Genomic DNA, 24,460 nt, shown 5'->3' on the forward strand with positions numbered 1-24,460 from the left:
GAGGCTCCGTGGTCCAGTTGGAAATGGAGAACGACAGTGATTAATGCAGGGTAGGAGGTGTCAGCTGCAGGGAGTGGGCTGGAAAGGGGTTTGGGAGTGGAAGCCAAGAGCCCTGCAAACCACAGGGCCCCTTATCGTCCTGCGAGAGGAGGTGAAATGAGGAGGCTGTGGGGTGGTACAGCTGTGGGGTGATACGGTGCACGCTGGCATGGAAACAAAAGCAAGGAAATCACAAAGAAAAACTATTAACATCAACAAAAGTTGAGAAGGGGCCGCTGGGCTCCTGCTTGGCCATTGCTCCCGAGACATTTCAGAGATGCCCTATCTAGCTGGGATCCAGGCTCCATCAGACTAATTTTGAATTTTAAAGAGCTCTAATTATGCCATCTACTGCCCTCTCAATTGCATTTGAATCAAACCATGGAACCCAAACAACTAAAATTAGGGGTGTCCTTTAAGTTAGGGGTGTCCTTAAACCCGGCTTCGGGTGCAAAGCTAATGGCTTGTACTTGAGCAGTGGGGTCAGGTGAGGAGAGGTTGCAGTGTGTGCCCTGTGCAATGTCAGGACACCCCTCGTGTCTCGGTGTGCTGATTTTTCTCATCGCTAAAATGAATGGGGAGTGGGGGTGTGTGTGCACAGCACCTGCACAGTGCTTGCCCAGTCTGTGCTGTGCTTCCAGGCACCATTACGCGAACAACAAGAAATAATGTCACTGGAAGAAATGCTGCTGTTTAAATGACTCGCTCGTGGCTTTGTTTCAGCCGTTACAACATTGCAGAACTAATGGCCAGTCACTAACGTTACAGCAATGTCCTTGTCACAAATGAATGCGTACACTGAGCTTTATTTCTATAATGTCATCAGGCTGGCAGATAATGAGAAGAATTTTTGCTTGTAAATTGCAGCGCACGTTGAAAATCACAAGTAGAAAACAGAGGGGGTTGTGAATCAATCACCTCGCTGATCAAGGATTTACAGCTCTGCACTGGTCAGAGCAGGGAAACGTAAGGCAATGACAGAAATCTGCGTTTTCTGAACAAGCTGTGCTAGCGAGATGGGTCTGGGAAGGGAGAAAGCAATGAATTAGATACCAAAGGAAATTTTTAAAGAAGACAAAGAGGAAAGGAGAGAGAGGAAGGAAAATGAGGGAGAGGGAGGAAAAGAAAGGATGAAAAAGAGATAAAGAAGGAGGGAAGGAATACATCAGTTTGTAAGTGTAAAGCTACCCGGAAGGAGCGGAGCAGTGCTGGGTGGGTGGTGGCTGCAGTCAGGGCTGGGTTTGGTTTGGGTGGGCACGGGGCAGGTTGGCCAGTCCCCCGTCCCTTATGGCCTTTGCCATCAGAAAAGTGACGCGATGTGGGGCTTGGCTGGGTGTGCTTGGGCACTGCTCAGGGCGACGGGCAAGGGGGAGCAGGTGGGTGGGAAGTAACACAGGAAAGCAGATGGAGAACAGGGCTTGTGGCATTTCCCAGGTGAGCTGGCTGGCCATGGGGACACCATGGCTGGGGACATGCTGTGTTGGGCAGCTGCCCCAGGCACGGGCAACAATTAGGCCCAGCTGAGTGTCCATCTCCAGGACCATCTGGCTAGAAACACTTTTGCTTCTTCAGCGAGGGCTGGTGGTGTCACATGTGTGCAGGGCGGCAGTTTGGGTGCCCTGAGGAACACCCAGTGTGGTGGCACGGAGCAGGTGTTCATGGGCACAGAGAGGCTTTTGCTGTGATCTCTGCACCAGATTCACTTTAATCACTGTACAAGCCCTCAGTCTTTCTGTTCCCTTCAAATACTGCTGAAATTTCTTACGTGGCCATGCTTGAAATGACGTCTCCTAATACGCCACCTTCTTCCCACCACCTTAGTCTTCCAGTCTAATCATTCACTACCTTCAGTGCTGAATTCTGTTCTCAGGAGCTAAGTGATAACAGTGCTTCTTCAAGAGCAGCTTTTAAGTCAAGATGAAGAATTTTGGAAAAAATAAACCAATATATTTTACTTAGACAAGCGTTACCATGTCATTAATAGCGCCTTCATTTGCTGAGTCTTTTTACAGCCCACTTAGCCTGCAATCTGCCTGCTGTTTGCTCCGAGCGCTCTGCTGGACCGGACAGGGACACTAACTGCTTCACTGGCTTCTTTTTTAAATGCTTATTTCACTTGAAGGCTCTCCGCTGCAATGTTTGGATAGAAACGCTGCAGAGACACGGTTATTTATTTAAACCATCTGTTTCCATTGGCACAAAGATAGCCCCATCACAATATATCTGTTGGTCTTCAAACTCTTTGCACACCTGGCAGTGGCTGTACGTGTCAGCACATCCAAGGGAGCGGGTCCTGCTGTTGCAGGCAGTTTGTGCTCCGTTGGTGCAGGTATAAATAATGCCCATCACTGACAGCAGTGCCCTTTTTCTGCTGCCCTCTCCAAATTTCTCATCTTCCAGTCTGGGAATAGCACAGGACTTCAGACCGGGCGGGGGTGGGATTCAAACTGACATTTCTACGGCAGTTTATAGCAGCCTTTCTCTTCCAGCAAAAGCTTTTTGTTTGTGTTGGGTGCAGGATAAATATGGCTTTTAACCTTCTACGTGACTGGGTATTACTAACGTGCCTTTTCATGGAACGCCAAAAGAATTACAGAGCCAGGGCAAAAACCAGCGCTGAGCAGTCTCCACATCGCTCTCTCCCAGGGTTGTTGTCTCTGGCTTTTTGGGGAGCTGTTATTCCCTAACTGCAAAACATCCCCATTAGCTCCTGACCCTGCTTCTAGTCTCTCTGGGGGTGTGAAGGAACCCTGTAAGGGTGAACATGGGCTCTGGTGGGTGCTGACTCTTGGGTATGTGCTCAGATTTCTTTGTCGCCTCTTTCCCCCGTCAGGAGACAAGTTAAACCCAGTCCCCAGTGCCTCAAGTTCCGCAGTGTGTTTTCCCACGTGTTGGTGAATCGGTGGTGCAAGAAGTGAATAGGAAGACCCAACCGCCTGCTTCGCTTTGCCCGGTAAGTGTTGTAACCACCTGCTCCAGCATACAACCACGTCGTATCACACACAACAAACAACTTGCTTCTCCCTGTCCAGAGATGTCATTAATTGGAACCCTTGGGTACCACTAAATTACGTGTGAAGCTGAAACCACTCATCTGTAATCAGGCAACAAAATCAAACTTGTTTAATGGTACATCCAGACAGTAAAAATAAGGCCAGTGGAACTGCGCTAGCAACACTGACAACAACAGCACGACACATCCTTGAGCAATCTGGCTGCGCGCTTACCAGCACAGCCCTTCTCTGCAACCTACCCAAATTCATTGCTTTTCTCTGTTGTCTTTTGCTCCCGGGGATCCTGCCCACACCTGACAAACAGGCTGCGAGTGCCACAGACAGAATCCAGGCTGGGGCAGGTGCTGCAGGCGGGATACGTACCTTGCATGTCAAAGCCCCTTTAGCATCACCTTCGCAGTCACCTTTACTGTCACCGGCAAACAGCAGACGCCTTCAGGTGGTGATTCGGCAGGACCAAATGCGGTGGCTTTGCGGGGAGCCTGCACACTCGCAGTCCTTAGAGAACGGGCACAAAGCGTCCTGGGAGCAGAACCAGAGACCGTGGCACCCGTCTCAGCTCTCGCCATGACTATGAGTATTTATTGTATTTGCTCCTATTTTCTTTTCCTGGTCCAAAGACTCTGGATTTCCTTTGTATAGCGTGAAACCACCGCAGCAGCAGGGCTGACCAGGAGCTCCTCTCTTGCTGCCCTGTATCTGTGGGGGAGTGAAACTTTGAGGAAAGCAGTGCGTTGGTCACATATTCCCTCAAAACCAGGCTGTGGGATAAGGGCTCTGTTAAGGCAGGTGGCAGAGAGAATAACCCTCCCTGTTCCTGACCCACCTTGAGCATACACACAGCTCCCACCCGTGTCACGGACACCAGTGCTTTTGCCTGTTGGAGCGGGGCTCTTGGTGGCTGCCACAGGATTTTGTGTCACTTGGGTGTCCCCTGGGAGTGCGAGTGCCCTCTGCAGCTGGCCAGGGACATCCACACAGCAGAGCTTGGCTCCAGCCAAACTTATAAACAACTTGTGAAACACAAATGATGTGTCTTAGGTCAGATAAGGCAGCAAGTGACAAATATTTTTACAATTGCACCGTAAGTGCAATTTGCCTGTCTTGTCCTTTGCTGGATTTGGGCCTGTGAGGCTCTGTAGGACCTGCAGCCATAGGCACTGGCTGAGGGTTAGGTGGGGAGCAGAGCGTGCTGTAAGGCCGTTCTTGTTCGGCACAGGAAAAGCACTGGTCTGGCTGCTGGGGAGTTAAAATACAGCATACGGCTCCTCTCTGCATTTATCCAACTTCCAAACAGAAAACAAAACACCGGTGTGACAGCACAAATGCACAAAAAGCAATTCCACTTTAAGATGTGCTAAAATACCTTTGACTCAAAAAACCCTGCGGCCTGGGCTGCGCAGGAGTGACTGATGATGGAAAAGCTATCAGATGTCCAGGTCAACCGGCATCAAATTGATAGTAAAAGCACCTGGGCAGTACAGCTCAGCAGAGCTCTGCTCAGACAGGCCAGCTCTTCCTGGGATGGAGAAACACCCAGCGACAAACGACGGCAGCGACATCGCTTCTGTAAATGGCTTATTTGTTCAAACCTGCTGCTCTCTCCACACCTGCAGTGTGGTATAGGATCGACCCAGCCTATATAAAACCTGCCTTAAAAACCACTGTCTTTAGGAGGAGGAGGTACTTCTCTTAACTGGCTGAGGTGAACTATTTCCAAGCACTTCCAGTGTGGATCAGTCCAGGCACTAAACCTGTGGATCAAGTACCGCTTTCAGTTACACCTGTAATAAGCCCGTGTTAGGTCCAGTCTATACCAGTTCAGAAAACAGTCAGCAGTGGGACTTTTTTAATTTTAACCTCAGTTACACAGTTCTATGGAAAAAGCCCCTGACTGAGGTGACTCTGGGTGGCTGGTGTAGGGGTAAGAGGAGCCCTGGCCCTGCTGGTGTGGATGATGGTTGTTGGTTGTTTGGCATCCCCACCCCAGGCAAACGGTGCTATGGGCCGGGGCCACCTACTTTCTGATTTCCTACAAACCTGCAACAGCTTGAATGCACATGTACACACCCTCTATCTGCTTCATGAATAAAAGCTTCGGAGCTTTGTGAAAGCGAGCTAAAAGAGAAGCAAATATAGATACATCCTCTTACTGAATTTAACTTCCACCGACTTCCAGGAGGCGCCTCTTGGAGCCTGAGTTCAGAGAGGTTATTTATAAGTCGAGTAACATGGTTTACTCCGAAAAACCTAGATCCTAGCAAAAATGTGTGTTCCCCTCCAGCTGCACACTGGGTACAAAGGCCAGGCAGGTACAGCTGTGGATGTTCCAGCTCTCTGCTATTATAGCAAACAGGGCAAGACAGTGTGTGCGAAGAGCTGCGCGTGTACAGCCCAGTGCGATTGCCAGCTCCTCAGCTGGGAGCTGCAGAGGTGGCCAGCAGTGACACATGCTCGACAGGATGCCATGGACCAGAGCACTTGTTCAGGCATTGATGGTTTTTTTATGAGGCAACTGTTTCTGCAGGGATTTAGCTTTTTTATATATTGTCCTAAATGAAAAATTTAAAACCCACAGTGTTCTGGAGTTGGAGGGGGTATTTTTGTTGCTGCTGTAGCCGGGATTGAAAGAGGAGAGTGATTCGTGTCCCTCAGCCAGCGCTTCGGCTGGTGTGTGACAGCAAAGGTTTGGAAATGGGCCCCGGAGGGCTCCTGGAGCAGAGAAACGTTTTTGGGCCATTGCTGCTGCGTGGCCCGGGCTGTGGGCAGGGCTGAGCACAGGGACCTGCCAAAGCTGCAAGAGGTGACACATCACTGCGGTTCTGAAATGAGAAAGCGCACTTCTTCACCAGGATACATTTGGCCTGGAGAGGGCTGGAAACAAAAGGATGTGAACATTAAAAGCATATAAGAAATACCATGACTCTCTTTTCCATAGCAAAGGTAAGAGATGCAGACAAATAAACACAGCTTTACAAGTTGCACCTGCAGTTCTGGGGAGATCGGTGAAACAGCTAGTGAAGGATTGTGAAACCCTCAGTGGACCGTGCTCAGAAATGCTCTCAGTGATTCCCACTGCAGCCCCAGCAACCACGCAATTCCAGTTTGGTCTTCACTAACTCAGCACAGATGGTGCTTTGGAGGAGGCTGACTCGCTGCTGTACTTAGTATAAACCCAGGGCTGCTTCTCAGCTACAGAATAACAAGAAAATGTATTGTTTGGGGTAGATTGGGATCTGTAATCCCAGCACTGTCAGTCGGATTCCAAGTCTGATTCCTTAAAAAAGAAAAGCGCGGCTGTAATACCACGGATATACACACACGGATAAAACGGAGACGGCTTTGACGTACAGTTGTTCATACAGCATTCCTGTCATGTCACAAACATGAAAGCTTTGCTCATTCTATCGCGGTTCCCGAGCGGAGCCGGGGCCCAGCTCAGCCCTACACGGCGTTGTCTCATGTTTCACAACAACGTGCCCTCAAACTCTCAGCTCGGGAACTGCACAGGCAGGTGTAATCAAAGCTTTGGTGCAAAACAGTGGACTTAGGCATGTGTTTCAGCGACTTTCTGAAGCGAGGTCTCAGGGATCAGCTGGCCACATCTATCCCTAGTGCTGCCTCGGGAGGTTAATGGGTCTTTTATGCAGCAATATGGCCTAACGAACCTGGCACCCTGCAGGACAAGCTCATTTTAAACTGGGTTTCTCTGGGTTTTGTTTTATGCAACCAAAGTTCATAGTAGTTGGGTGGCCAAAAACAAATACTGTCACTAAATGAAACATGTAAGTTGGCTATCAACTACAGTGCTTCTCTCTGGCCAGGAAAGCAAGCAGGGGTGGGAGCGTGTTGCAGGAGCACGGGGGTTGTTTATTGCTTATGAGGAAGCTTTGGTAGTGCTCTGGCTCCCAGCACACACACTGGGAAACTGGGTTTCTTCCCCATTCCCTCTTTGTCAGGGCTTTGTTACTTTCTACATCCTGGGTGGTACACATGGCTCGTGCTCCCCTGACCACCTCCTTCCCCACGGCTCGTATCTGCAAACTCACGGGGAGTGCCAAATTCTGACAAACAACCTTTTGGCTTGCAAAGCAATCACTGTGGGTAGAATTGTCTTCAAGGGGCGCTTTTATATGTAACCGCATTTTGGGTCTGCTCACCCCAGCAGCGTACTTTGGAAACAGTGCTGTGCCAATCCGAGTGACTTCGGTTCTGCGCTACAAGAGACGCAGCATCATTCAGCCAGGTGAGCCCCAGCACGGCACCAGCGTCATCTTCATTGCAAGCGGTAATGTAAGCAAGAGCCAAAAGCTTGGCTTGGGGTATTGCTGAAGCAGCGGGTGGACGTGAAGCTGTGATGTGCGAGGTCTGGCTGAGCCTGCGCCTGAACCTGCTCAGACTCCGGCCCCGCAGCAGCCTGTGTGCTCAAGCTTTGCCTCTATCCTGGCTCCCTCTCTCCCAGAGCAGAGCTGCTTGGCTTGTGCGTTTATAAGAATTCCCTTTTCTGACTGGTTCCCTAATGTTCAGGCTGAAGACGCCGTCAGTCTGTGTGCCAGCAAACCGGCCATCAGTCACCCAGCCAGGCAGACAGCAAAGAGCAGAAAGTCAGTGTTGTTACTGAAAACTAAGCTTTTTGGCTGCGCTTATTTATAGCAGCTTGGTACGTGTGCCTGTGTGTTTCTCCACGTGACAACAGGCATCGTCCCCAACCACTACTGGCTCTGGATGTGATAACCTCCATTCTCTCGGTCGTAACTGGATTTTTTGGGCTGTCTAGAAATACATCGCTCAACTGTCTTACCTGTGAAGTGCCACTGGGTGACTGGAGCGAGCGCTTTGCCCTTCGGGGGTAAAGCACCCGCGTTCCTTCTCCCTGCGGGCACTTGCTCCAAGGGGCACCCAGGGCAGAAACTCGCTGGGCTCTTTGTGCTCAGCCCCACAGCGGAGCTGGGCTCCCCCCAAAACCCCGTCCCTGCTCTGCTCCAGGCGCTCTGCAACGCTGCTCGCAATTTATGTGCGATCAGATGGCTGTTGGGAGACCTCGGCTGTCTTCAAGTCTGGGTCGGGGCTGAGCAAAGCTCAGGAACAGAAAGCATTTTAAACCCATGTTTCGCAGGAGGCTTGATCCGAGCTCCGCTTAGAGCAGCCCCTGCCAGCACTAGCGCGGCGGTTATTTGGTCAGCGCTGAACCTCCGTTCATCACTCGGTTCAGATGGAGGCCACAAAGCAAGGGGGAGGCGGATATTTCCAGAACAAACCTAGGTTTTGGTTACACACGCATGTCTCAGCGTCTGTTCTGCTGGCAGGCGGGAGCCCCACCCCGGGGATTTGTGCTCAGCCTTTGGGAAGAGAGTGAGGAAAATGATTTAAAATGCCTTCAGATGCCTTTTCACTTCTTTTTATTTAATTCCATAAATATTTTCATAAGGCTCAGTGTCTTTACAACACTTTTTAAACACTTTTTCTGTTTGTTTTATACACACAACTTTGACACTTGTTTGACAGGGTCAAACAGTTCGATATAAACAAAATAATAAAACTGGCAAGTGCGGATCAGCTGGGTTACCAAAATCTTTTGTCTTTTTATTTTTTTGTCTTTTTATTTTTTTTTCTCTTACTGTTAAAACCCTAAAAGCACTAAAATATCGGTATTTGGCTTCAAACTAGAATTTTAAAAACGTCTTTTTATTTTTTTAAATTCTCTGCTACAAGTCCCTGTCGTCATAGTGCCTTGAAACTCCTACAGCCTCGTTTCTTCTTAAGGAAAAAATAAGCTTGGTGATGCCATGCAGAACTTACAATAGCTACTAAATATACATGTTCCCTGAAATGTAGCTGCAATGAAAAGATGACAGAGCATAAAGAGAACAAAACCAGAAACCCAAAGCACCACAGTGTACTATCAATAACATTGCGATGGATGGCCGGCGACCATCCGGAAACTGAAACAGATTTCAAATATATTTCTCTATGTAGTATTTTCTATTTACAACTGTTAGATGCACCTAGGTTGGTTCTTGTTTGAGCTTTTTGGAGAAGGTGGGGAGGCAAAAGTCTTGACTTTAGATCCTCTGTTCTAGTGGCTAGGTCAAGGGGTAATGCATGTCATTCACCTAGGGAAGAGGGTGGTTTTATTTTATGTATATATATATATATATATATATATATAGGTTCAGCCAGAGAAATACCGTAAACATTTAAGGTTGTTACAACTCTCTTGTTTCTGCATATGGAATGGTAAGTGGGTTCCTCCTGTCTGGCAGTGACATGGAAAGTCTGTATCAGATGCTCTGTCAAAATCACCCCAAATCTGCATCTGCGCTGCTCCCAGCGCCTTCAGCCCCCGAGGGAGCCCAACCCCGCTCCCTGCCGGGAAACCGGCACCCGCTGCTGGTTCTTCTCTGTGCCAACGCTCCATCTCTTGCAGCACCTCGGCAATTTATGGAGGGGAAGAGCTTTCTTGGATGCCATGCCCGAGGGCCAAGCCCCTCTTCCCTCTGGAACAAACGCCTGCATCTGCTTTGCCGGCCGCCGGCTTCGGCGAGCGCTCGCAACGCTAGTTTGGTTTGGCTTCCCGGTTAAGAAAGAAGCTGCGAGTCCAACAAGTGGCCTTGTCAGATCATAGAGTCTTGATTTATGATGCAAATAATGGTGTGGCGGTGGTGTTTCTTTTTTTCCTAGTGCTGAATATTTAGGAAGCATCTTCTCATAAAAATTATGGATGTCTCATTCTCACTCTCTGAGGCACAAAACAGTAAATGAACAGGCTTAACTAATGGCTTGTTAATATTTCTTTTCCCTAAGCAATTTAAAAGGCAAAGAAAAAAGCGAGATTTTCATCATGTTGACAACACTTTGTAATCTCTCTCTCTCTCTCTCTCTGCATCTCTCCAGCCATTCAGAAAGAGTAAAACATTTCAGTTACCTTCTGAGAACCCACCTCATTCACTTCTTTAAAGAAACAAGATAATATTTGCTACATATTCAATATTAAAATCTGACCATAAAAATGCAAAGATACAAAAGAGCGTAAAAATAAGTTCCGATAGAAAAGTGGGTTGCCTCCTGTTTGGGACTCGTGGTGTTTCACTGCTGCCTGCCCGAGGGGCCACCCTTCCTCTCCACAACTCTCACCTGGATTTGCTGGTTATTGATAGTTTCTAGGATACTAAAAAGTGCTGAGATTACTTTTGTACTTAAATAAAAATATAGTCACTGCCTCACTGCTCTGAAATAAAATAGGCTCCGTGGAAATACTCTGCTCTTCCCATTCTCTTGTATTTCTTTGGGAAGGAAACAAGGATTGCCCCTAATTGGCCTGGGGTGCTTATGTGGTGCATCGGACTCAAAAGAAAATGATAACTATCGTGATCAATCACTTCATCCCCCATTTTCAAAGGAGCTTGCAGAATAGCTCTGCAAAGTTTTTAAGTTCGTCTTCTAAATCTGGTTAAACAGGATAATTTGCCCTAGGAAAAAAAAATTATCCTAGTGCACAGTGATTTGTTTTACAAGCTTCAACATAAGCTTTTGTGCTTGCAAATGAATGTACTTGAGGCTGAAATTGTAGGAAGTGTCTTTGAAAACAAAGCTATGAATCTTCAGAGGGAGAAAAAGAGAGAGACAGAGACCTGGAGACTTTGGCTGATCAACTGCAGCGCCCGCGGACACGCTGAACCACGGATGCTCTTTAGATTAAACTGCTCCCTGGTTGAGATTAGCTCACATAATCACGGTCATAGGCCTAAACCTCTGGGGCGCATCCACATCTGTCCTGAAAGGCAGTTCTCAACTCCCCTGCCGCTGGGGTGCATTAAACAGCAGGTAAATACTCCCAATTATTTAGGTAATGATCGTTTCGCTAATGGGTCCTACGGGCAGCTCTTGTTCTGCTGGGGGTCAGTGCCCACATGAGGCCGGGGATTTATCTGCTGCTGGGCCTCACTTTTGGGCTTGTGGCTCCTCTAAATAGCAATTAGTGGTTCATTAGCTGTGCAGGCGGCAGTGTGGCCAAAGGATGGGACCTTAGTTCCTGAAGACAGAAAACTGGCCATTTGTTGGAGCCTAATAGCCAATTTTCCTCTAGCTGGGATGGAGGGCGTGAAGCCATCGGTTTTTAAGCTTCTATCTTTGCGTGAGAAAAACAAAGATAGGAGTGGGCTTTTCAGAGTCGTGTCTCAGCTTAGAAAAGGAAAGAAATCAAAGATAACCCCACCAAAAGAAAACTAAACGCAAAAGAAATGAAAGCCCTTGATACTCTTTTCTCAGTCTTACTCTGAGTGTGACCAAATCACACTGCATTGAGAAAAAGACAGTGCTTAAAAACAACGCAAAAAATCAACTGAGGAAAACCCGTCTCTTTCTTCCTAAATAGCTGATACCCCTTCTGCTTGTTTTCACCTGCTCACAACAAAACAGTTAAAGCCAGAGAAATACTGCGCAGCAGAGCATGGTGCACGAGGGAGCACATCGAGACAGGCACGAGTCAGAGCAGAGAATGCAGGACGGGGACACGGCCGGTGCTCTTCACGGAAATGGTGGCTCCGGGGACAGCCAGGGAAGGGACGGAGAGGGAGGGACAGGGAGCACGCACCTCCCGGCACTCCAAAAAACAAACACCCCCCCATAAATAAAATCAAACGAAATATACACCAATGTAGTCCATGAGGAACTTGGATGAGGAATTCACACAAGCAAGAAAGCACTCTGGGATGCCAGTGACGACTCGGGTGGAAATGAAGGAAGGAAAAGAAAGAAAAGTGACAAAAAAGATGTCCGACCAATGGAATAAAATAAAATAGGTCACATGGTTAGAAATCATTGGTGCTTCCTAGTATCTAGTAGCAGATTGCTTCCCAAAAACAACAAAAAAAAGTTTTTGGTCCTTCTATATATATACATATATGTATATATATTATTATTTTTAAAATGTGTGTATATATATATGTATATATATTTAGTTGCAACAGTGCTTCTCCGAAAAAAGGTCCATCTATAAATATAATTTTATTTCTTTTTATTTTTTAAATTTTAGTTCTTTTAAGTTAAAATTCGCCATCTCTCTAGGTATTATTTTTTGAATGGTGTTAACCTGCTGAAGTTTTGCCAGAATGGTGCCTGGCTGCGTCTGGGTTCGGTGAACTCGAAGACCTGGGACTGGGATATGCCATCTGTCACCATGTATTGTCCCTGATTTAATGGATCCTGGGGTGGTGGGTAGGCTGGAGGAACCGACTTGGAGTAGCTCACACCTGCATCGATGATTGGGGGGAAAAAGAAACAGATCAGTCAAAGTGCAATTGGGTCAATCGTCTTTCTTCGTCATGCTATCGCTTCTTATCGCTTAATAACCAGGGTCCCAAAGGACAGGGAGACGTGCTACAGACGGCAAATCTACGGAGCAACGCAGCAGCTGCCTCGCCTCGCGGCTCGGAGGCCGCCTACGCTCCGCCACGAGTCGAAGATTTGGAAAAGATCCATTACTTTGGCATTGGCAGAGTTTTGCCCACCCTCATGGAAAAGTCCTGCGTGACCTAACGCGGCACGAACGCGGCAGTGTCTGCTCGGGTGAAGAGGCAGCCGCGTCGTTCAACCCGCTCGCAGATTTACCACTTGCTGTTTCCGAGATGGTTTTTACCCTCCCTCCCAGCTGCGCTTGGAAAGTGGTTTTGTCCCAACATGCCCCGTGACCGGCCCTGAGCAGGGTGACCCCGAGGAGCTCTCGGCACCGGTTCCTGTGCCAGAACGGAGCGGAGCTGCCTCAGGAAGCGCTACGCTGCAGGGCCCCGCGTCGCTCCGCGCTGCTCTGTGCGAGGGGCAACTCATTATCTTCTTTACAGATGTTCGTAGGACTTTTCCATAGGGTTCATTTTTAATTTACCAGTCTGGTTTCAGCCCAAAACGGCTGCCCATAATGCAGAAAAGGCTGATTCTGCTCAATCCAAACTGGTAGCAATGGATGGACTGGCAAGGCTACACTTTCAGGTTCTAGATGCATTAATTCCCACATCTGTGAGTCTCAGCTCCTGTGCAGGAACAGGGGGGGCACTGCCCGTGCAGCCTTCCCGTGGAAAGGGGGAGCTTCAGCGAGCTGGGACCTACACAACCTGTTGTAAAGGATGGTGTGGAAAGGGCGGCTCTGGGTGAACGGAGGCAGAACAGAAGGGAGATGTCACCACCCAAGTGACACTACAGGGAACAGTCACGTAGCTACTGCTGTTTGTCCTTCCCTGCAACACCACTGCTGAGGGATAACCCTCCCGCAGCCTCGGAGCAGCGTGACGGGCTGGAAACCACAACTCCAGCGCAGGGCAGGAAGGAGGGAGGAGCAGGGCTCCGAAGCAGGTTGCCGTAAGCTCTGGCCATCTCTGGATCCCCGCTGGGCACGCAGAACTGCTCTTCCTTCTGCGGGGAGGGCCATGGCGAGGCCTTTGCCTCCCCTGGTTTTAGCCGCAGGAGCGAGGCGACTCTACCCAAGCAGATCAGTGTCCTCATCTGGAAAAGCGGGATGGCAGCACCCACCTACCTCACACGAGGGTTGTGAAGCTAAATTAATTAATGTTTGTAAAACACTTTGAGATCCTCGGCTGGGAAGGTGCTAGAGAAGGCAAAATACGGTGATTAGCACCCAGGTACCACAGCAACGTGTGTAAAAGAAATGCGACTCTTTGCATTCAGTTAGCGGTTCCTACCCACACACAGACACATGCTTTGCGGGGCCAGCGCCGGCCGGCCGGGCACAGGACGGCTGCGCACAGTCGGGTACTTACACACACGGGAAAAGCCTCACAAAGGGCACGCACGGAGCTCATCAGACAACTTCTACGTGTTGCTGCTTTGTAATTCAGGAGTTCTTTTAGATACAAATCTAAGGCTTTAGTATGGCTCTAGGAAAGAGAATTACTGCCCCTTGCTAGAGAATTTACCAATCGAGGGTTGTTAAAATCCTCAAAAGGTTCAGACCAAATCAAGATATCATCTTGACTACATCTAACTGATTTCTCCTTCTTTGCAGCGAATACCATCAAACCATGCAGCATTCTGTCCACTGCAGGGAGGAACCGAGTCCCTTCCTCACAGTGGACAAAAACCACTCCATGATTCGTTCTTATTAACCTTTAACAAATTCATCACAGTTCATATGCCAAACTTATTTGAAAAGAACAACGTGCAGACGCTGTATGGTTTGATGTGCATGCTGGGATAGTTTACTCATCACCAAGTTTTCTACTCTGCCTTTCCCAAGCTCCTCTCTCCCACTGACAGCCCGCAGAGCACAGCCCAAAAGCTCTTGCTGTCCTGGTTCAAACCTGAGAAGACTTCTGTGCCACCCTTGTTCAGGCCCCAACCATCAATTTGCATTGACCACCCTATGAGACTTAAACCAGTGGTGTCTCATAAGGCCAGAGGATGGGCTTGAGCTCATCTCTGCCCTACCTCCTGAAGGCCACCAGCCTTTAGTGCCTTGGCCACTTCTCCCAGGAGAGACTAGTGAGCAATTTTACAATCTGTGCTAAGGTTAGGATCTGGTGCAGGTCCTTTACATGGCTAGAGCTGGAAAACATCTCTTCTTCTATCTGGTAAGTGGTTTGGATCTTCAACTGACCAAGAATTACTTCAGATAATAGGCCTTGTGCCACCGAGATTACTAATTAATGTACAGCACAAAAGAGCTGTGAATGTAAAGCTGCAACTAAGGGACACACAGCAATGGTTTCTAGCTTTGAAGAGTTCAAACCCACGTTGCTGTAATGACAGGGTCCAACGTCAGTCAGCCTTGTGATGCATCCAGTCTGCCATGTGGAGCTGGGCTGAGCTCTTCATTGTCTCCAAAGCAATTTGTGGAGAGCAAACTAATGTATTTTAATCATGATACAGAAATGCTAAGAAATCCTCCTGGATCAGCAAAATGTTATGCACTTGGAAGGCTGGAGAAGTAGAGAAAGGACGGTCTGGCTGAAGTCCACTGACACTGCAAAGAATGTAATTCATAGTCTGTCTTCTCCAAAAGAGAAAACGGCAGACTCCCCTGGCCAGATCACTAGCAAACCCCATTCTTTTCCTTCCCAAAATAGTCTTTTTGGTCTAAACTCCTGACAAACGTCTGTCCTTGCTGGAAACATATCCATGCACACACTGCCACCTCCCTCAGTAAAGCAGCTCAGACCCATATCCTCAAAGCTGTTGGTGTGACCCTGCTCGAAGATCCAGGCTACTGGCATTAACATCTAAGCTGGATGAACGTCAAAAGCTCCTGGCTGGTTCTACCTGAATAAGCAGCTGACAGTTTGCATATTTATCATATTTATCAAGTGGCCTCCGTGGCCTGAATGATCAAGCCTGCGCTCTCAATGGCATGCAGAACACCGTGCGTCTGTGGGCATGCAAATAGAAACATCTGTGCTCTGGCAATCAGACTCATCATTCCACAGGAAAAACATTCTCTTGTGAAACTGTGATATGGCACTTTGCAATAGCTTGAAGCACCCCAAGAATGGCCTTTTTTTTTTCCTGTTGTGCCCACGTTCTTGACAAGAACACAGGAACTGGGAGGGGAAGGATTCACCTAATCTGTACACCTCCAAATCCTGAGACAGGGGAACAAGTATGGCAGGTTGGTATTTTTGTGTCCTGCTCTGAAGCGGTTTGCTTCCTCCTCAGAACTCTGGGCTGTGGTCTCATATTCTCATATCTCATATTCAAAGCCGTAACTCCACTGCAATAAACAGACAAAAATGAGCAAAGCTCTTTTCCAATGCAATTTTGGGCTGCTTGGTGAACAGAATTCCAAGCGCAAAGGGAAAGCATCGATAGATAAGTAATGATTTCTCGACACAGCTGCTGTGCTGCCTTTCCAAGGCGTGAGGCAGCAGCTCTGCACCAGTGACCAGACCTGGAGCTCCTTCTGCTGGTTCATGCATAATTCTGCACTGTGGCAGAGCAGAGGCTGCAGCTGCACAGCGAGATCGTTCGGCAGGGTGGGGGTTGTGGAAATCTGTTCAGAATGAGAAGAAAACTCCAGGGTTTATGATTTGGCTAGACAAAACCGGTAAAGAGAGATGCTGCGCTGTCAGTTGAAATCATATCTTTTTTTAGCACTAGGCAACGTCACTTGGAATCGTTCAGATTTTGCAGCTCAGAAGAAAACAATTAAAATATTTAAAACTGTCTCTTTTTTCCCTTCTAAGTTGGGTTTTTTTTTTCCTCTCTTCTATTTGAGGTTACAACACGGCCTTAGCAGCACTTGAGGATTTAGGAGCATGCTGTTGACTCACAGGCAATCCACATGGACACGTGCAGACACAGCCAGTTGTGGTACAGCAGGACAGCTACATTAACACCGCAGCTTTCCGGGGGTCATACAAAACAAACACAGAATACACTCACATTTGCCTATACATAACCACTGAAACTTGCCTTACAAGCTGTTTATTCCATCCTCACCCTTTTAAGATTTTTAGCTTATACTTCAATCAGGAGCTATTTTATAGGTTTTTCTTCTACCTAGCTGTCTAGATCATGCTGTCCATTTGCCAGAGTTGAGTGGGAGACAGGAAAATACCAACACCTGCTTTCTGTCCTGGCGCTCAGGAACCTTTCATCTGCCTCTGACCCAATGTGCATCCTGCAGGAGCCATGCTCAAAAATCCCATAAATTTCATTTCCTCCTGCGTATTGTAACCCATACACAATGTGGGGTAGCCGGGAACATACCTCAAGAACACTAATTGTTGCATAGTTAATTACTCCTGCAATAGTTGAAGAAATAAGAAGCAGTAATGGCTGAAAGGCCCTTTGCCTTTCTTCAGCACATTTCAACAGAGGATCTCAAAGCACTTCACCACTATTCCCTTGGTTGCTGTCGTGTTTAGAGCTGGCACACTGTGCCGTGCCTGGTCGTAGTTCTGGTTGCACGGCAAGAGGTGTGGATGGAAGGGGAAGCCTCTGCCTCCCCAGGCAGACCTGAGCTGACTGAATGCCTTTACACTTTCACGCTCAACTACCCGACTCACGTCTTGTCACAGCTGCCCAACTCAAGAGGAGTTTAAGTGGTGCATTGGCCACAGCTCTTTACACAGCCGGGGGTGTTACTCCATGGCCCGGCAGAGGTAGATTTTACCAGGGATGGTACTGGCGAACTGGCTCCCTTGTCTAACCACTGGCCTGACTGTTATGGAGGAAGAGGGAGAGAACAGGGCTCACTGCAGCTTGAGAAATGCAACAGAGGAAGACAGGAACCTTTTGTCCTGCCTGTTCCACAGCCAACCACAGTATCTACAAATGCTGAGGTAACTTGACCTTCCTGAGCCTATTTATCAAATCTGTTACCACAACCTGATGCCATTAAGCTAGACATTAAGATAATGATTCCTCATGTGATAAGCAAAAGCTAAGCGAGATGGAATAAATGATACTAGGGCTTTATCAATCAAAGCCAGATGAAAACTAATTTATCCCACCTTGTATTTATATAGCTTCCCTCTCCTCTAGCATTCTGTACATTGATAACAAAGATCACTCGGTTGGTTTCATTGATAGGAAGATATCAGTTCATCCCTCGCTGCCTTGAAATGCAGCCTCTTCTGGGTAGCAACACTGCCCCTTACCTAAAATACCTCACCAGACTGAAAGTGCAGGAGTATCCAGGCTGATACACTTGGAATCTCAACGTGATGCTGATGGCAACACCTTGGCTCTTCAAATCAAATGAGGGCCAACGGAAAACCAAACAGCCCCATTTCACATCCCAACAGAAAACTCCCCTGGAGAATTTGCTCAGGAGCACAAGCCCGTTGCCAAATCACTGGGACCATCCTTAGAGATCTCCCAGCCAAGAATTTATTCATGATTTGCCTCTTCTTATATATCTGCCCGGACCACGGATGGAACTACGGACTCCAGCTGGGTTACTGATGCTCGGAGTGAGAAGCCATCTACCTGTTCCACCAGCAACGAGAGCAGTGCTTGTGGAACCAAGGCACGAAGCGCGTGGGCGAGCTGCAGATGGGCACCGCGCAACGCCTGCGGTGCCAAACTTTGGGCTAGGGTCTGTATTTCACAATCAATGTGATAAGCTTTGTGATTTCTCTGAATCTGTGGAGAAATACCACTCGGAACATTATTAGCTCCATTCTTTCACCTACACTGTGGGAAACTGTGAAAAAAGGGAAGTGACCCCAGTAATCTGAAAATGCAAAAGCCCCTCTTTGTTCTACGTGGTTGGTCTGTGTGTCACTCAGTCTCTTTTAATCGCCCAGGCTACATGCGTGAATAGGATGTGGAAACATGTCAGGGCCACGTCAGTCTTGTTAGTAAAGAAGATGCAATAAAATAGGCTTAAACACTCAGCAGAACCAGGGGAGGTACCTACAGAGTGTTTGCTGGTAAGACCTGTCCTGGCCAGGCAGGTGAAGCAGCATGAGCGTGCTGCCCTGCACTCATTCCTCCTGCTGCCCAGACCTGGGCGAGAGCTTAAAGTGCCCAAGTGTGAGAAGTCAGAGGAAAGCTGCGGGGTGTTTGGGTCGGGGGTTTTACGACAGAGTTCGCTGGGAGCTCAAGTGATCAGAAAGGGAGAAATTAGCAGGAAAATTCTGTGACTCAGAGGGTGTTTTACTGCAGGCCAATGCAGTTCATGCTGGCTGGTGATTTAACCCCTGCTGGGTTTGCATAGCTGAGTATTTATGGGGAGATTTAATGACAGCATCCTTCTAAGCGCAGCATTGGGGTGATAGTGACTGAGTATTTGTTTCCCTCCTTCCACACGTCCCAGACCATCAGGCTAGAGACTTGTATGGGCTGAGGGCATCTGCTTGGGTGAAACTGTGGAGAATACGCAGGACAGAGAGAAGGGCACGAAGGAGCTGGCTCGTAGCACGGGTCTGAAGAGCAACCCAAGGGTGGCAAGCTCAGCACTAAGGTCACTTCTTTAAATTGGAACAGACATTTCATTTTCCAAAATGGAAACATTAGCGGGAAGCATTGCTTTAGGAATGGGGTCTCCTTCCCTACCACTGGAACTTCTACTCCCCAACACCCCCCTGACAGCTTCTGGGAACATGAGCAAAAACCCCGTACATGTACACACTGTCCTGCCTGGGGACAGATGTGGACAAAGCTGGAGACCAGAAAAGCAACTGAACATTTCTGAAAGCTGCAAACACTAATCGTTGGAGGGAAGATTAAAAGTGGTAGCAGAACAGAAGCTCAGAAATGGAAAAGTGTCCTGGATATCCTGTGTCTGCACTAAGGGCTGACTGGAGATCCACAAGGGATCCCTCTTCTAGGGAGCTCATTTCCACCGCTTCAGTCACTAAGGAGCGCAGGTCTGGAAGCACAACTCGATGCACGTTGCGGGCAGCAAAGGTGCTCGGTGGTACCTGGACTCCTCTGCAGAACAGCTGCACACTTGACTGGCTTAAAAAAGGGCTGTGGGGGTTTTTTGTTGTTTTTGTAAGTCAAGACAAATAAATTTCTCTGTTACTTTACTATTCCTAGGAGACACCACGCTGAATTCTATTCCCAGTTACCACGCTGACATTGAAATAAGCTAAAGGGCAGTAACTGAGAGGCAAAATCTTGAACAATCAATGCAAAAAGAAAAACAACAACGACAAAACAGCCCTTTTCTCTATCTGTTGGTAAGGTGCAGAGCCAACACTACCCATTTACTTTATGTCTAATGGACTTAAAGAAGGTCAAAAATTGGTTTAGTGCTGTCTTAAGGCACCTGATCTAATATCATTATGTTTTGCCCAATCCAATAAGTAGTGCAAATCCTCATCCACTGCTGGAACCTGGCCTTGCGTATCATTAAATGGCTCTGGAAGGCAGCGTGGCACTGTGTGCGTGCACGCGTGTCTGTGCGGGTGTGAGTTTGAGGAGGGGGCTGATCAACAACTCCTCAAAACACTGCGAGTTGTGTTCTCTCTTCAACACCTGGGTGAAGTTTCTATTCGTTTAAAAAGCAGAGGTTTCAGGTTTTTCCTCCTGCTCTCGGCTGATGTCTCAGCATCTCTCCCTCGCCTGCTGCAGTTGAAATGCTCCCTTTTGAGATGCACGCCAGCAGCTCCACAGCAATACTTCTGGGAGGTGTGGCACAACAGTGCATGAAATAAGCCGCAGTTTATACCGTTTGAAAAATGTTTTTCTGCTTCACCTCTAACAAAGTTGATTGCATTTTCCATTTCACCTCCTTCGCGGCTTTTCTCTCTTCCTTAAGTATTCTGTGACAGGGAAATTACCATGGTTTCCCATTTAAAAGGTGGAGGGAACAACTGAGCTAATCTAGAAACAAGCCGGTAATAGGCATCCACTGACACGGGAGCAGGGCTCTCCGTGTGGCAGGTGGAGCCACTGAGCCGTCAAGCCCTGGCCTGCGAAGTCCCTCCATTTCAATGAATAAATAGTTGTGTTGAATGCAGTGGAAGTGTTCCTACTCCTGCAGGGCTTCGCTGCTTCCCAGGTGATGCTCCAAATCCAAGCTAAAGCCCCTGCCAGTGCTGCTGTGGGGCACTGCCCCTCAGCAACAGAGTCCCAAGTACCCCAAGTGTCTTTAGCAAAAAAATTGTTCGCAATGTATGTAAAATGCATACGGCAAGATTCAAAAGATCAGTCACTAAAAGCCAACTCTGAGGAGTTTCCTCCTCCCTGGCTGTTGTGAGCAATGTGCCCAGCTCCCTGCCCCACCTCCTGCCTCTCTTTGGGTGGTGGGCACAAGGCAAACAAACAGGGCACAGAGCAAGAAAACCAAGAGTCTTCAGCAAAACGTTCAGTGCCGGTACTTAATTTAATTAATCTGAAACCACAGCGTAGGATACAAGAAACAGAGTCACTAAGTTAATGACCTTATCTGTTGCTTTTCAGATTTCGTGCCTTAAGTAAAACAACCAGGCCTTGCTTAACTTGATGCTTGGGGTCTGACTGAATGTGTGTCTGACTTGAGGAGTTCATCTCATAAAAAGAACCGCCAGCGTTCTAGCATAAGCTTGTTCTTCATAAAAGAAATGCTGACTAGCGCTTAGGAGCTAATTAACTTTATAGCCAGAGCAGACTAAGATAATAGCCCCTCCTTTTTCATCTCAGAGAGAGAGAGAAAGACAGAAAACAAAAGAGCAATTGCCGTGTAAGAAATAAGTATGGTTAGGCGTATTATATTTGTCAGGATGCAAGTGCAGTGATTTAAGTGGGCATACTGGTGGGCATGCTCCGACACCTTTGAACTGTGTCACTTAATGACTGAACAGCACAATTATTAATTAATACCTTAATTAATGAATAACATTATTGACTAATGATGTAAAATATTTTTGCCCCGGCCATCATGCAAGTCAGATTCTCTGATTTTCCGGTTGCCATAACGTCCGTGGTCGCTTCCGTGCTGCGGGACAAGCGTGCAAGCGGCGAGGGGCGAATCTGCACATCCGAGCTCGTGCCAGCGCCCGCTGCTGCCAGAACTACGTGTGCACCCTGTACGATACGCGTCCCTGGGCTGAGCTTAGAAAACCTGGCCAGGGGAGCTTTTAGAGAACATCTCAGAAGACAACGGAGGAAGTTAGTAGAGAGGAGAAGACTAATGACAATGGAGAGACACAGCAAACCAAGGGGTTTACGGCTGGCCTAGCGAACCACTACTGGACCAGCAAAGCCAGTAGACAACAAACAGGTGAGGCACAAAGCAAAGAGCTCCTTCAACTCCTGCTAAACACCCAGGGGCTGTACAGAGCGGGGGCGAAGCTGCCTGGAACTGACTAGAGCCAAGAAGGGATGAGTTCTCTCAAAACCCATTTATAGGCCTGGTTGTGCTGCGGTACTTTGGTAACTAATCGGTATGTCTATGACTTTGTGAAGCTTTGGAAAACCTGAAAAATGACCTCTCTGACTTCCCCTCCATATTTACTATTTCAAAACCTGTAGCTGCAAGAGTTATTGCCAGAGATAATTAACGCTGGCTTGAGACTCTGTTTAATATCTAGCATGGCATTTATTAGTTGGCTGTCGCCTGCCTGGGTGGGGAAATGAATCTGCCATTAGGAAGATTTAATGTCTTCACTAAGGTACTTTATTTCCTAGAGCTGATGCTACTGTGCTGTCCTTAAAAAGTTATAGGTAGCCCTAGGAAACGTGAGTGTCCCCTTTCCAAAAGCTGGAAAGAGGTAGATCCCTCACCATCTCCAGGATTTTAGCCATCTTTCTTTGCTAATGGGAATTAGCAGAACCCCTACACATCTCCGCACTCGCTGCCATTTCAGCCTGAGGTAAACAACTGAGAGATTTCTGCCCCCAGGGACAGCTTCTGGACATCAGACTGGAGACACGAGAGCAAATTCATCTCTGGTGAAATTCCACTGGTTTCAACCACATCAGACCAGAGATTAATTTGGCCCACAGATACATTAAGAAAGGATACAAAGCACAGATGGTATTTTATATAAAAAGAGAAAGGGGAGGGGGAAATTCAAGGGGGACGCTGGATCCTAACCCAGCAGGATTCAGCCCAGCCCGCTCCACCCTCACATCACCAGGCACAGCGCATGTTGCCGGTTACCTTTTTGCTTACTGACTTTCTTTACTGTCATTGCCGCTTGCCGCTTTTGATTTTCAGAAATTTCAAAGCCTGAAAAAGGGAACACGGCAAACACAATTCAGAAGATTGCTCACAAAACCTCTGCTTCTTTCGGGGCGGGGGGAGCGTCCTGCACTGTCTGGCAAACGCGGAATGCCCTGTGCGGCCAACCATCAGCCAGGGAGCTGTGTGCGGGGGCAGCTATTGCACCGAAAAGCAAATCTTCCTTGAAAGGGTTGGCCTCTTTATAATCTCACTTGTGCAGGGGATGTATGAAAAGTAACATCAGACCCATTATTATTTATACAGTATCATAAATACGCCCAGTGCTTTACAGCTGAGCAACACAAGCTGAGCCTGAACTGGCGCTGGTTACGCTCAGTTTATGGGCTGACGCTGAGGGGAGGGCACGGCTGGTAAGTCATTAACTTGGCCGCCTTCCTACCCTGCACGAGACATGATGCAGCCAGGAGACTCTAAGCCAGCTGGCCAAAGACTTCCTTCTCCACAATACCCATGGAGGTCCAGGCTTGAAGCTATGGGCAGAATTTCTTCACTGAGGACCAAAAATACCAGTAACTGGCTTGGAAAGAGACCTATTTATGACTATGAGAGCAACCAAGGACATCTGAACAAGGTTGAACTGTAATTCTGCTACAAAAAAACATATGTGGGCTTCTCCAACAGTTGGGGCTAAATTAAGCATCACCCACAATCTCCTTTCAGATTAATTTCACATTCCTCACCTATCTTTTCATCTTCTTTTACCATCTTCCTTTCTTCTCTGAAAGCTCTAAGCCATCGCAACTTCTCCTCCAGTTTCTTGGCAAAAAATAAGTGCATTTCCTCAGTCTCCTTGTTATGAAGTTTGAAGGCATTCTTCATGCTGACATTGAAGTCATCATCTCTCCCATCTTCTATATCCACCACTTCATATTTATCCATGTCTATGCGACCTTTGTAATACAAAATATCTCTTCGTATCAGATCCTACAGAGAGAAAAAGAGAGGTGGGTTGATCATAAGATACTTGCAGAGCCCAGTTCAGGCAACTCCCGCCTCTGTCCCGTGGCGCCCTGGTTTTAACCTCTTGATCCAGCGTGAAGTTGTTTTTTTTCCCTCGCTGATGTTTATAACCTTTACAACCAAACCTGTTCATCCTCATCTCCCTTCTACATTCGTTATTCCCCTTGTTTTCCAGTTCGGAGATGTGCTGTGTCAGCTGCTCAATCAGAGATGTGAAATAATGCTGATAAACTGTAGTAAAACACAGATACTTTCCTGGTTTCCTTCTTACCCTCTTCACACTTATTTTAGCTTTGCCCAGCAAATTTTGTACTGCCTTTACCAGGGCTATCCCTGATTTATACCAGTGTAAGAGGAGCACTGGCCTGATGTCTCTAAGTCTTTATAGGAAGAGATAACAACAAAAGATCATCAGAAAATGGAATTTTAATGATACAGTGATGAGCACGTAAGGTGATTCAAGTTACAAGGCATACATATTTAAAAAGCCAAATTTAGCAATGCCAAATCAAGATTTCCTTCCTCTATTCACTCTCAAAAGCCAATATTTAGATGTATTAGATTCACCTAACTTAAATACTTTTTTATTTTTGAGAGTGCCCGAAAGATAAATCCTATGTCAAAGAATTCATTTAAGAGAAGAAGTAAAATGAATGTACAGCATTTATTTACTCAAATAAGATTTAATAGTGAGGTTTTTAAAATAAATCATTAATCTTGGAAAATAAATTGTACATCATAATTTTTCTAGCCAACTTGCTCATGGATCCACCAGAGAGTATTAAAGACCACGGCACAGGGAGCTCGTAGCCTTTAAAAC

At 47.4% G+C, this 24,460-nt stretch overlaps 1 protein-coding gene and 1 long non-coding RNA gene across 16 annotated transcripts in view; one reads left to right on the top strand and one right to left on the bottom strand.

Moving 5' to 3' along the window:
• LOC135580727 (uncharacterized) overlaps window positions 1-8,624 on the top strand; it is a 75,225-nt gene extending 66,601 nt beyond the window's left edge. Inside the window, exons 3-4 of the long non-coding RNA XR_010475739.1 lie at window positions 2,873-2,992; window positions 7,219-8,624. This is a non-coding gene — a long non-coding RNA (uncharacterized LOC135580727). The remainder of the gene's footprint in view (window positions 1-2,872; window positions 2,993-7,218) is intronic.
• Window positions 3,490-24,460, bottom strand: part of ARHGEF9 (Cdc42 guanine nucleotide exchange factor 9) — a 214,450-nt gene continuing 193,479 nt past the window's right edge. For 10 of the 15 annotated variants that reach the window (XM_021279982.2, XM_021279987.2, XM_065078036.1 and 7 more), the window contains 3 exons: window positions 23,361-23,604; window positions 22,597-22,665; window positions 12,055-12,304 (listed from right to left, as the gene is read on the bottom strand). In XM_021279982.2, the coding sequence (XP_021135657.2) occupies window positions 12,123-12,304; window positions 22,597-22,665; window positions 23,361-23,604 (495 nt within the window). In that variant the 3' untranslated portion in view covers window positions 12,055-12,122. Of the gene's footprint in view, window positions 3,753-8,435; window positions 9,793-12,054; window positions 13,651-22,596; window positions 22,666-23,360; window positions 23,605-24,460 lie in introns of those variants that run through there. The other 5 variants (XM_065078032.1, XM_065078041.1, XR_010475738.1 and 2 more) reach the window with 4 other exon arrangements.

The sequence above is a fragment of the Columba livia genome, chromosome 12 (assembly GCF_036013475.1).
Source record: "Columba livia isolate bColLiv1 breed racing homer chromosome 12, bColLiv1.pat.W.v2, whole genome shotgun sequence".
NCBI lineage: Eukaryota > Metazoa > Chordata > Aves > Columbiformes > Columbidae > Columba > Columba livia.